A 12628-nucleotide genomic window follows, 5' to 3' on the forward strand; every position below is an offset into this window, starting at 1 on the left:
ATGAATGAGTCAATAAAATAATCAAGTAATTATCTAAAGTATGAATAAGATGAACAGGAGTCTTTCTAGAGAACATGCGTACACTACATGGTGAAGGAGAAGGAAACCCCATAGTGATGTGTTTTCGAGTGATTCAGTATCGTCTTCGTCCTGCTGTGAACACATGTGCTTAGGTGTCTCTCTCTCTCTCTCTCTCTGTCAGTCAGTATCCTCCTCTGACCTCAGGGGTTTTTTGTCTGAACGTAAACCGCAAATATATTGAACTTTATACAGGAACCTGATAACCTGATCATACTCGACTGAAAACACACAGAGATCTATAAGAGTGAGCCGGTCTATTAGATCACATTGATCATGTCGATTACGCTTATCTAGCAAATGTGTGTTTATCTTGAGAGAGTCAAACCACCCGTGAATGAATATAATGATGATGTGAACTGAAAAAGCCCACACGCTATTACAGGATACTCAGTCATAAGCCATGGACACATATTGTTTGCAAGAGCCATGCTTTCATTTAAAGTCTTTGCACGTTAAGTTGAAAAAGGGCTAAATCTTAAAGGGATACGTCACCCAAAAATCATTTACTCACCCTCTTGTCATTTCAAACCTGTATAAATGTCTTTGTTGTGCTAAACACAGAGGAAGATATTTGGAAGAATGTCAGTAACCAAACAGATCTCATCCCCCATTGACTACTGTAGTATTTATTTTCCCTAACATGGGAGTCAATGGGGGAGAAGGGGGGAACCGGCAAACATTTAACATACAGAATAATCAAACAATAACACGAAGTAAAAGGCCGCAGCCACCTCACAGTCGACTGCTGGCTGCAAGGACATAAACACAAACTTAAACATGTCTGTACCTCACCTCTCTCTCTGTCCCTCACCTCTCTCTCTCCCTCACCTCTCTCTCTGTCCCTTACCTCTCTCTCTCTCCCTCACTTCTCTCTCTGTCCCTTACCTCTCTCTCTCTCCCTCACCTCTCTCTCCCTCACCTCTCTCTCTCTCCCTCACCTCTTACTCTCTCTCTCCCTCACCTCTCTCTCTTACTCTCTCTCTCCCTCACCTCTTACTCTCTCTCTCCCTCACCTCTCTCTCTTACTCTCTCTCTCCCTCACCTCTCTCTCTGTCCCTTACCTCTCTCTCTCTCCCTCACCTCTCTCTCTCTCTACCTCACCTCTCTCCCTCACCTCTCTCTCTTACTCTCTCTCTCCCTCACCTCTCTCTCTCTACCTCACCTCTCTCTCTCTCCCTTACCTCTCTCTCTCTCCCTCACCTCTCTCTCTGTCCCTTACCTCTCTCTCTCTCCCTTACCTCTCTCTCTCTCTCCCTCACCTCTCTCTCTGTCCCTTACCTCTCTCTCTCTCCCTCACCTATCTCTCCCTCACCTCTATCTCTCTCTCCCTCACCTCTTACTCTCTCTCTCCCTCACCTCTCTCTCTTACTCTCTCTCTCTCCCTCACCTCTCTCTCTTACTCTCTCTCTCCCTCACCTCTTACTCTCTCTCTCCCTCACCTCTCGATCTTACTCTCTCTCTCCCTCACCTCTCTCTCTTTGCACCAAAGCTGGACGAGCGGGTGATGCTCTGCAGCCATATGGCTGTGCTGTCAGCCAAGGTGATTGGTCAAATTAATCCGGATAGAACACACAACACTCTATGGCACGTTATTTATCCATTTGGTTATAAGTGTATGTTTAGTAGTAAAAAATTGTTAGTTCACCCCTAAATATAAATTCTGTCATCATTCCAGTTGTTCCAAATTTCTTTTGTTCCGATTAGACACAGAGAAATATATTTGGAAGAATGCTTATCCAAACAGTTCTTGGACCCCATTGACTCCCATAGTAGGAAAGATGACTTCATATTTTTTTTGGTTCTGTTGAACACAAAAGAAGATATTTTGAAGAATGTAAGACAGCAAACAGCTGTTGGGCACTTTTGTCTAACATTGTCATTTTTCCTACTATGGTAGTCAATGGGGTCCAAGAACTGTTTCCCTTTCAAGCATTCGTTCAAATATCTTTCTCTGTGTTCAACAGAACAATGAAATGTATACAGATTTGGAACAACCAGAGAGTGATTAATTCATGACAGAATTTTCATTTCTGGTTGAACTGTTCCTTTAAGCATAAACGTTGGACACTTACTTCCAAAGTCACCGCTGAAAAACGTATTTTAGCTTAAATCAGGTCAAATGTTTCAGTATTCAAAGTCCCAATTTAACATCTTTGTTTGTGTCGTATATCGGGCGTTGAACTTAACTTTTCAATATTCCTCCATTTGCCAGAAACATACGTTTGCTTTTTGGAGACACAAACCATTAATAACATTCAGACTTCAGTCAGGTTTCACTTTATCATGACATTTACCACATTTCTCTACGTGCAGTATGAATGTGAGTGTTTCATATCCGTTTAAGCAGAAGTTAATAGTGTCTCACATGAGGTTCATTGTAGTTATTGTAGTTGTGTACACACACACGCACTCACACACTGAAATCATCCAACAGTCCTTTTTCTTCCATACCGTGTTTGCCGTACTGGAACTGGGTAATTCAATTCCATGTTTAATTCAAACCTTGCCTTGCTGGATTTTGGGTTTTCAATTATTTTTCAAATGTGGCCAGTGTGTGAAGAGGAAAGACACTGTAGCAATACACAACACTGTGTGTGTGTGTGTGTGTGTGTGTGCGCGCGTGCGTGCGTGTGTGTGTTGCCCCTTTTTTTATCTAGGTCTTCTTAATGGGATCGATCACCGAGATAAACATTATTTCATCTTTGTTTCACCCTCACACCCTCATGTTTTACAAAATCTGTATGTGACTCTTTCTTCAGTGGAACACAAAAGAAGTTATAATGAGAACAGTCAGTGGGGGATCGATGCTGTATAGTTTTCAACGTTCTTCAAACTATCTTCTTTTGTGTTGTGAAGAAGAAAGACAGTCTTACCGGTTTACAACAACACAAAATCACAACATCATCTCACTCATGAACGAGCTGTTTCTTAGCAATCATACAGGTTTGTGCTTTACAGCTTTTGTACTTCCACATGTGTCTGCCTGCTTAAAACATCATATGGATCCATTTCAGCGCTGATTCATCTGAAAATGAAGCCAGGAGGTATTATAACTGACATGAGTCTTATAAAGTCAGTCCAGATATCCTCTCACCTGTCGCTCTCTCTCTGTCTGTCTGTCATGGCAGAGGTGTCAAACGCAGGACAAATGCACCATCACTGTGAGATCTCGGCTGCTTCTCGCTGTATCTCACAGAACCTACATGCTGACAGCCTGCATGCATACACTTGTGTGTGTGTGTGTGTGTGTGGGCAGATGTCGAGCTTTGACAGCAGTACTTCCATTCAGTGTGTGTATGTGTGTTTTCATTCCCTACTGTGTCGAGAGCCCATTAGACACATATGCCAGGACTGTGTGTCCGCCCTCAGTCTGTCTGACAAGCGTCTAACCCTGACTTTACACACACACGCACACACACACTGTAATCAGTGCCGGCCATGAGCAAGCAGACTCACATTCCAGGTCAACATAATCAAATTGTGTTTGTGTGTCAGTCAGTCGTAACCTGAACTTTACTTCTGTGTCATTTCCATGGGCAAACTGTGTTGTTTATGAATTAATAAGATCAGATTGTGTAGATATTGTAATGATGATAAACAGTACAGGATTTATCTGTTGACTATCCGCTTATGCTGGGCCCACACCAAAATATTATTTTAAATCTTATAAGAGTTTAAACGGTGTGGGACCACAAACATGAGGTGTAAGATCCTAGATTGAATCATTTGCTCTTATAATGTGTGGTGTGCCATGATGTGACAAAGAAAGCACACCACATACGAACAGATTGAGTCCTGACTGTGAACACAGGAAATCTCGCAACTTTCAGAATAAGTTATTTATTATTTCACTGTAAGCATTGTTTATTATATTTGTGTTCAATAAAATTTTTTTTATACAAATAACCTTTTATGTAATTAAAAAATATTCATCATTAAGAAATTGTCAAGTAGCGTCGTCTAAAGCCTTTAAGGTGGCCCAGAACTACATTTAGGCATTTGGCAGACGCTTTTATCCAAAGCGACTTACATTGCTTTATCCTATACATTTTACATAGGTATTTGCAATCCCCTGGGTTTGAACCCACAACCTTGCGTTGTTAACGCAATGCTCTTACCACTGAGATACAGGAAAGCTATAGGAAACTAGACATAACTTTATTGCAACTCAAATATTGTTGTATTTATGTCTTCACAGTAATTAAAAAGAATTGTAATACTGTTTTGTAAAAATAGTTTCTGACATTACCTCCCCGAAAGAGTCTACTGGCTCTACTGGAAGCATCCGCACAATCGGACTCCTACCACTGCCGTCAATTGCAAATAACCTGGTTTTTATTGAAATTATTCGTAATTGTGATGATAGTGTTTGTAATGCTTTTGACATAAAATTGACGGAATAAAGAAAAGTGTTTGTTGAAGTGATAACTACGGTTGTTATGCTTCTGTCAGCTGGCTTCCTAAGAGGGTAATGTTTTGTTCCATGTGACAATCAACAGAGTTCTTGTGCGTTTGTCCTCGGGGTTTCCCCCACACATCAGGATTAAAAATTGGGCTTTTCATGAAATGTCTGGAACATATTTTGCTTAAAAACACTCAATGGCTGTGTAAACAAAACCCTTCTTTCCTCGTCAAAAACTGCTCTGCTCACAGCAATCCGTTTCAGTGCATGTCTCTGCATAATGGGTTACAGCGAACCCCACGCCCCTTCCGTTTGGCGTGTCAACACAGCACATATGTTGTACAGCCATGGCAATGGTTTAGCTAAATTATGTTTCCTGAACTCCTCTCTGGTTAGTTTCGTTTTAATCGTCTCAAATCATTCGTCCGGATACTAAAAAATCTGTCACAGCAAGCAGTCCTCACATTGTGCGTTGATGCTTGCCGAAAATCCATGGAAAAACCTTATGGTTTCTGATAGATTTCCACTAAAAATAAAATAATTCCAAACCTCTTCCAAGGTTTGGACTCATTGCATGTTGTCCACGAACTTTAGCCATGGCGTCAAGTACACCGCTGTCGCTTGTGATAACAACAATGGTGGAGCGCGGTGCGTGGAACCATGTAGAATAAGGGGCGGTAACATTATAAGAAAATCCGCTGTAGACATCACAACCGGAGCGAAATCTGGACGGCTCGATTTCTCACATGCTTGCAGGGAAAGACACACCAAAACAAACTTACTCGGTTCTTATTTTTCACGTTTTCTGGGTTGCTAGATGCACCGGGGACCCGATTATAGCACTTAAACACAGAAAAAGTGGGGTTTTCATCTGATGTCTCCTTTAAGACATTGTTAAGGCTCTAGGGACAAAGTCTATACCAAGATGTTTTGGCTAAATTCTGATACATCACACGTATCCTTCACAGGACAGGTTAGAAATTGTAATGCGGTTTATTCAAAACCTAAAGGTGCCAACAAAAATGTTCTGTCTTAACTCATTCACCGCCATTGACGAGTTATCTCGTCATTTTAAAAAAAACGGTTCCCAGCCGAAGACGAGTTTTTACGGCTATCAGTGTTTGTACTGTTATACAGCAGGTGGCACTATTACACACCTTTGGGAAAAAGAACAGAATCCCAAAACCTAGAACGTATATGTTTTAGCGGTTTTTAATGATTGTTCTGAGTGGAATCTGGGCGGAATCTTTGACAAAGAAATTTTAATTTTCTCAGCTGTTTAATCAAAATGATGCATTTTTGAAGAAATCTACCCACATCTATGGAGTGATAAAAAACGAACAAAAGAAGATAGAAGAATACGGTTTCTTTTGTGTAAAAGCTGAGACTCTATTCTTTCATTTGCATATTGTTTGTCCATATATTCTTTACAGAAAATTTACTGTGAGCTATTAATTTGGGTGAAAATGTTAAAAATCGCGGGCAACTTTTTTTTAAAGGCTGGCGGCGAAGGAGTTAATAGTGTATTGCATTGATAGCACAACGGGATCACATGAGAACTCTCATGTATTTTGCGTAAAATGTGGATATACAAAACGTATATTTACTTACGTTTGTACAAACAATATGAAAACTGATATATTTACAGCTTCTAAACGCACAATACTGATGTATTGACGACACATAAGGCGTTAATTATTTACATATGAACAACTTTACAGACTTACAAATTGAGCCTTTGCTCATCGTAATCGCTGCATTAACATTTATTTTATTATATTGTATTTATTTGTCATAGGTCTATCAATGGCATTATGTTTTCAATTGCATTTACAGTTTACTCATTATGAAATGATTTCCGTTTTGTGTGATTTCTGCTGCCAACTCGTTTAGAAGAAACAAAACTTTAAACTATTGAAATGAATAAAACTATTGAAATGAATACGATTTCTGCAATCGTTTAATCATTACAATACATATCAAGTACCATGCTTTGTTTGCCATGGAACACAAAGGCGTTTTCTCCAACATGCTGTGACTGACAGTAGAACCATATAATTCACCAAAACGCAAAATAATTATAAAAGGAAAACATTTGATTTGTCAAATGTAATCCATATCTTCAAAATCTGTTGGTCTGCTATGAACAGAACCAAATCCAAGCCTTTATTTGGCGATCTTCAACTCCATCCTGAGCAGCCACTGAAAGCAGTAACACCAGCGCTGAAGCGCTCGTTTCAAAATTCAAAAGTTGCTGCTGGCGCCATCAAGATGCGTTACGACATGTTACAACCAAAAATATATATTGCTTATCGATACAATTATTGAATTGTTCAGATACAAATATCTTAATGAGATACAAGCTTTGTATATATTCTACGTTTTTTAGCTAAAAATACGTCCAAATTTAACGTTTGAGCAACTATAAAAATGTACGTTTTGTAATTGTTAACGTAATGTACAGGATACCTACTTATATAAAATTAGATCAGGCTGGATTGTATCATGACAATATAGTTTGATACGGAAAAGTGATAAATATTCTGAGGATGTACAAATATTTGGTAAAAAGTGTGATTAATTAGATGTATGTTTGTGTATGGTTATTACAGCATTACAATGTAAGCTTGGCGACATGCTAAGCCCCTCCATCTGTTCGCGACTACTTTGCGCATTAGCTATTGGACACTAGTTGTTTATTCAGGTTTGTCATTTAAATCTTGACACGTGTATATTGCCCTCAAATAGTGACGGCAGACCCAAAGGGAGCGCAAACTTCCAAGTGCCAGAAAGAGTGAAAAAGTAACAGAGCCAGCGTTTTGAATGCGTTTTTACACCCGACATGTGAACGGCCCTAACATTTATATGATAATACAGTTGTCCAACATTAAACATTTAGCTACTTACATCACTCTGGTTCTTTCACTCTTCTAACCTCTAACGTTCGGTCAATACGGCAAATCCCGCCTTCTTTCATTTGATGACTAATCCTCACCTTCCTTTATATGTTTGGCCACCTCAATCCGATTTGATGAGCTCATTCAGAGTCTATATAACTTCATTCCGTTTTGACACAGCAAGGTAAACAAAGTAATGTTGTACATTATACAATAATAATAGTGTAAATGACTATATGTATAAAATGGATTATCCATGTATTAAATAGATGCCAACTAATTGAGACAATAAAATCCTCTCTGCTACTCCTAACCTTACCTTGAACTTTAATATTAAACACCATTTTCAAATCATTTCTTCATTGTGTTTAATATAAATGCTTTTAAGATCTGATTTGTGATGTGAAAATGAAGTTCGGTCAAGGGCGGAATCGATCTTGCAACATATGTAGCGTTAAAACTTGTCAAACTTCTTACTCACTACGCCATTGAAGCTGCTGGCAAAGTGGCGTCATTTTTACACTTTATGTTTCTGGAGGAGGACCCACTCACATCCGCCCATGGGTAGACCAGATCTGAGATCAGTCATCTAGTCCTTTTCTACAGTTTTAAACGGCCATGAATAAAACTTGGATGCGGTCCCCCAATCCCCCGAGCCCATATGCACCTGCATACCCAGACGCTACGCCACTGGCTGTCAGGGATTTAAACACTGCGGTTTTCTAATATTTTTTTTATTATTATACGTCACCCTTTTGGTTTGTCACTGGTATTTGCGAATATTTAATCAATAAAAAGTAGTATAAGGAGCTTGTTAACTTTGACAACATAGTATTTCATCATTTCAACACGTACAGTGTTTAACACATTCCCTGAAAAGGGCGAATTTGGACATCTGAGGTTTCGTTAGAATAGCGACGAAAATCAGTTTGAGGTTCATGTGAGAAATTTGTGTATAAAATTAATCTTTAGGCTTGATTTATGTTTCTGTCAATGCACCATTCACACAGTATTTTCCACAAGTTGTGTTTATAGTGTTGTGTTGTTCCTATTTAGAGACCATCGCTTATAGAAGTCTGATAGTAAATAGAAACAAATTTGGTAAAATAGCAATAAAATATAAATAAATAGTATAACTTTATAATGAAGTTTGCTTCTCATTTGTCCATATGTACAAGTTTCTTGAATTTGTTGCATCATAGGGCACGTCCAAGCCACAATCACTTAGTTCCGACAAATAACTGTTTGTTTAAACCCCCTCTTTTAAAGCAGCTGTCATTTTAGGTAGGAGACAGCAAGAATGCAAATTGTGTGTCTATGTTTGTGTCCATATGAAAATGCCCCGTCACTTGTTGGTTCATGCTCGAATGCGTCCACAGATGACACAAAAGCTTTCTCAGATGTGAAAAAAGCTGTCAGGTTCAAAAAGAGAGAGAACAATGGCATCAGACTATCAAAATGCAAATACTAAAAGAAAGATCAGACAGCGAGCTCTTTGCTTAATGCTGTTGAAAATCAAATAGCAGATTTCCATCGGTTACATTTCGGTCTTTTGTAACTGCGGATCGACTCTGTTTGCGTTCACCAGTGGATGACTGGGGTCTGTACGGGTGTAAATCCGACCGTTACTGGCCCCCGCCATCTGTCTGGAGGTAAGAGAGCCGGGCGGCTTGGGACCTCTCCGGGGCCTCTCCGGGGCCAGGTGCAGGGACTCTTACAGTAATTGTACCGTTCAGTCTATTGTGTGAGCTTGAGGTCGTGTTGTGTTGAAGCGCGTGTGCGTGTTACTGCAGGGATTGCGACATGCATTAAGCACCTGCTCCCAGCTCTATGTGTGTATTTGTGCTGGTACACGGCCTCACTGTGCCTCTTATAATGACCATTATGTGTTTCTCTTCTAGCGTCTGTCCAGCTCTGGATCCTCTATTATACTTTTTATAATGAGAGAGACAAAGAAATTAAGATGGGGCATCAGCTCTATTGATGCAGCTGGCTCACTGATCACAGTTTACTACTAACCACATAGAATCGCTGTTAGTTGTGATTGAATTCAGATCTTAAAAGGGAAGTAAAATTAAACTGTTGTACAATCAGAAACACTTTACAGTGTCTTCTACATTACATCAACCTTAGCCTGGATAGCCAGTTCGTAGCGGCGATGTTGGGGATCGTATTGACCAGTCAGCATCCAGGACAAGAGGTTACATTTTATAACAATCAATATCATCCAATTTGAATCTATTAATATATTTATTTTCATTTGCTTTTTACTATTTTGCATCGTTATAAAGAAGCTTTACAGTAAATACATATTAATACAGACAGTAGAGACATGAGAAATTATGAAATGTAGAGAATGCATTTCCCCAACGATGCATCATATTATGGCGGTTAACCAGCAAGTTATGTTGTTGTTCGGGAGCCCCTCACCTAACTATCACTTGCTCGAAAGCATATCGTACAAAAACATACAAATAAGATTGTACGAATTCATATGAAGTATTCACCTCGTAAAATACTTGTTGAACTTACTGACAATAACTATCTGTAGATATGTAATCGGATGATATTTCGCAAGAAGTATTTTTCATAAAATGTATATTAACGATACCAAATATAAGAAAATAACCGTCTTGAAATGAGTTCTCGGTTTCTAAACAGGAAGGTGACTGAATTGGTGACAACTACGTCAAATTTAAATAGACATGCATCAGAAATGCCTGTTGTTTCTTTTTTTTTATTGGTTCTTGTTTGTTTTTCTGAACCAAAACACAGATTGTTGTTTTGGGTTTTCTACTTACAATGGGAGTGGATGATTACCACCTTCTCAAAGCCACGCATTGCTTTCAACAACTTGATTGACTTGTCCTGTATATTTGAAGTGTCTTTGAATACAAAAATTTGAAATGCATAATTTAAAGTGTAATTTAAGACCCTTGTAAGTTACCTAAACACTCTTTACTCACAGCACAGGTTTTATTCACTGTCGTGTATGTGTGTGTGTTGTAGGTGATCTCTAGTGATCCGTCCTGGGTGCCCACTACAGAGGAGGAGTATTTACACTTTGGAGAAAAAGCAGATTCCTCCAATCAGGCTCTGAAATACATGAATGCTGTTCGGAGACGCAAGGGCCTGTACGTGGAGGAGAAGATCGTAGAACATGCGGAAAAACAACGAACTCTAAGCAAAAACAAATAAACCACACAAACATTTTCATAACACACGAACGTCATCACACACTGAGATTTCGTTTATAAGGGATCTTGTGTACTTGTGTATTTTCAATTGGAAGAAAATTGGCTGAAAAACAATGCCCAAAATGTCTGATCAATTGTAATTATGTGTAAACTGTCATTTTGAAATCTGTAAATACAGTAATAAATACGGCAGCTGTTTGCACAGTTTTGTGAGGCATTTTTGTGAATTCGGACACGATTGAAAGAATATAATTTCTGATATTTGCTGACATTTGTTTTGTTGAGTGCTCACCTAAAATGACCTCAGATTGTTGTTTTTTCCATTACATAGTTTTAAAAAAAACATTCCTCCGTTTATATAAAACGGTGAAACCCTCCCAAAAAATATACACGTTTTGGAATTGAGTCGTATCTCCTTACGCAGTTGGAATGGTGTGCCGGGGTCCAGCGGGGTCTGCCGTGCATAATTTACAAGTGCTCTTGAAATCCAGTTTTTAGTTAGTTTGAAGCCGAGCAGCTTTGAAATCAATTCCCCATCTCTCCCTTCACTATTACAAATGCTTAAGTCTTACAAAAATGAATTTGTATGAAACGCATTTAACGGGATTGGGAGAGTGAAAAAACAACTGCTGCACAACACCAGACAAAACAAACAACAAAATGTTTCAAATAATTGTCTATTGAGAAAATGGTGTATTGCGTTTTATTTTCTTTACTTTTCAATGAATCAGGATTTGCCTTCCAGAAGACTTCTTTGCATTGTGATGGAACAGTAGGCGGGGCTTCCTCCAGGTGCGCTGATCTGCGTGTTTTCCTAGCTTTTATTGTCACATGTTTTCCTTTGTTTTTTTTATGTTGCCGTACAGCGGACTAATTTGAGATCTCAGTGCAGGGGTCATTTCTGCAGATCGAAGGCTGGTGGGTAAAGACCTCCACGTCACATTAAGCTAACGGGAGTAATTTAGCGGAACGAATGGCTTTAGCGACACAGCATACAAAGCCTTCAGATGCTACAGATAAACCTCTTTAACCAACAGTAATGGGACGGTGTGCTCTGGGTCTTATAGCCATTAGATTAAATCTTATTTACAACTGCAGGCTCGGGTAGTGTCTGGTAACTATCCCAAGCTGTAACCACGAGAGGCAATGCAATACACAGAGTTTACAATGTTTATTGAGTTGTTCTTTTCACAGAAGCAATAGGAATATAGCTGTGGAAAAAATAAGGAGACAACTCCGGTTTTGCATTTAATATGCTTTTATTGTGGCAATTGCAGCACAATATCTGTTGAATTTCAACAGATACAAATCTCAAGAATTACAAAATTACCATGGTTTTGAAAAACATGTTTTTTGTAAAAACCATAATAAACGATTGTAACTGTTGTAAAACAGTTTGTCCCAAGTTATCAATGCACCAAAAAAACATGCTTACTACAAGAAAATGGTTAATTTTCATAAGGGACATACATTCACACATGAGCACATAGGCTACTATCTAGAGCCATTGAGAGAGTGTTCTGCCAACGGAAGTCCAAAACGCTGGAGCGTCACATGATTCATGGAGCCTTCAGATAGTTTCAAGAAGTTATGTTTTCTTTCTATTGATGCTTTATTTCTTTCATTTTTTTATTCATTAAATGGCTTTCGTCTTTAAATGGGTTAGAAGTTTACCTCAGTTGGTCTATTTAGTCGCAGCTTCATGCTTTACTATTAACTACCGGGAACTATTGAAACTGTGAAAAAACTGTTCCATTGGAGTCAACGTAAAAGACGCGACCCGCTCTACCAGTGACTCTGATTCTATCCCCATTTACAAAGATTTGAACCATGCCTCATCCAATCAGATTTGTTACAGTCTGTTTCATATTGAGATTTGATCTCTGAGCGAGGAGCATCTGTTTGCTGAAAATCATATTTTGTAATGTTGATAAGCAGATAAAGCTCTGGATCAATAGGAATGATGAGGATCAGACCTTGCAACTAAACAGATCCTACTCATAACATTCAGTTCCCATTGTTGTTTAAAAGAAGAACTGAGTGATACAATA

At 38.9% G+C, this 12628-nt stretch overlaps 1 protein-coding gene across 1 annotated transcript in view; it reads left to right on the forward strand.

Moving 5' to 3' along the window:
- The window catches only part of efl1 (elongation factor like GTPase 1), an 82991-nt gene extending 72165 nt beyond the window's left edge, over positions 1–10826 (forward strand). The window contains 1 exon segment of the mRNA XM_056735320.1: positions 10390–10826. Coding sequence (XP_056591298.1) covers positions 10390–10578 — 189 coding nt within the window. The 3' untranslated portion in view covers positions 10579–10826.
- Positions 10827–12628: the final 1802 nt, after the last annotated feature.

The sequence above is a fragment of the Triplophysa dalaica genome, chromosome 1 (assembly GCF_015846415.1).
Source record: "Triplophysa dalaica isolate WHDGS20190420 chromosome 1, ASM1584641v1, whole genome shotgun sequence".
NCBI classification, from domain to species: domain Eukaryota; kingdom Metazoa; phylum Chordata; class Actinopteri; order Cypriniformes; family Nemacheilidae; genus Triplophysa; species Triplophysa dalaica.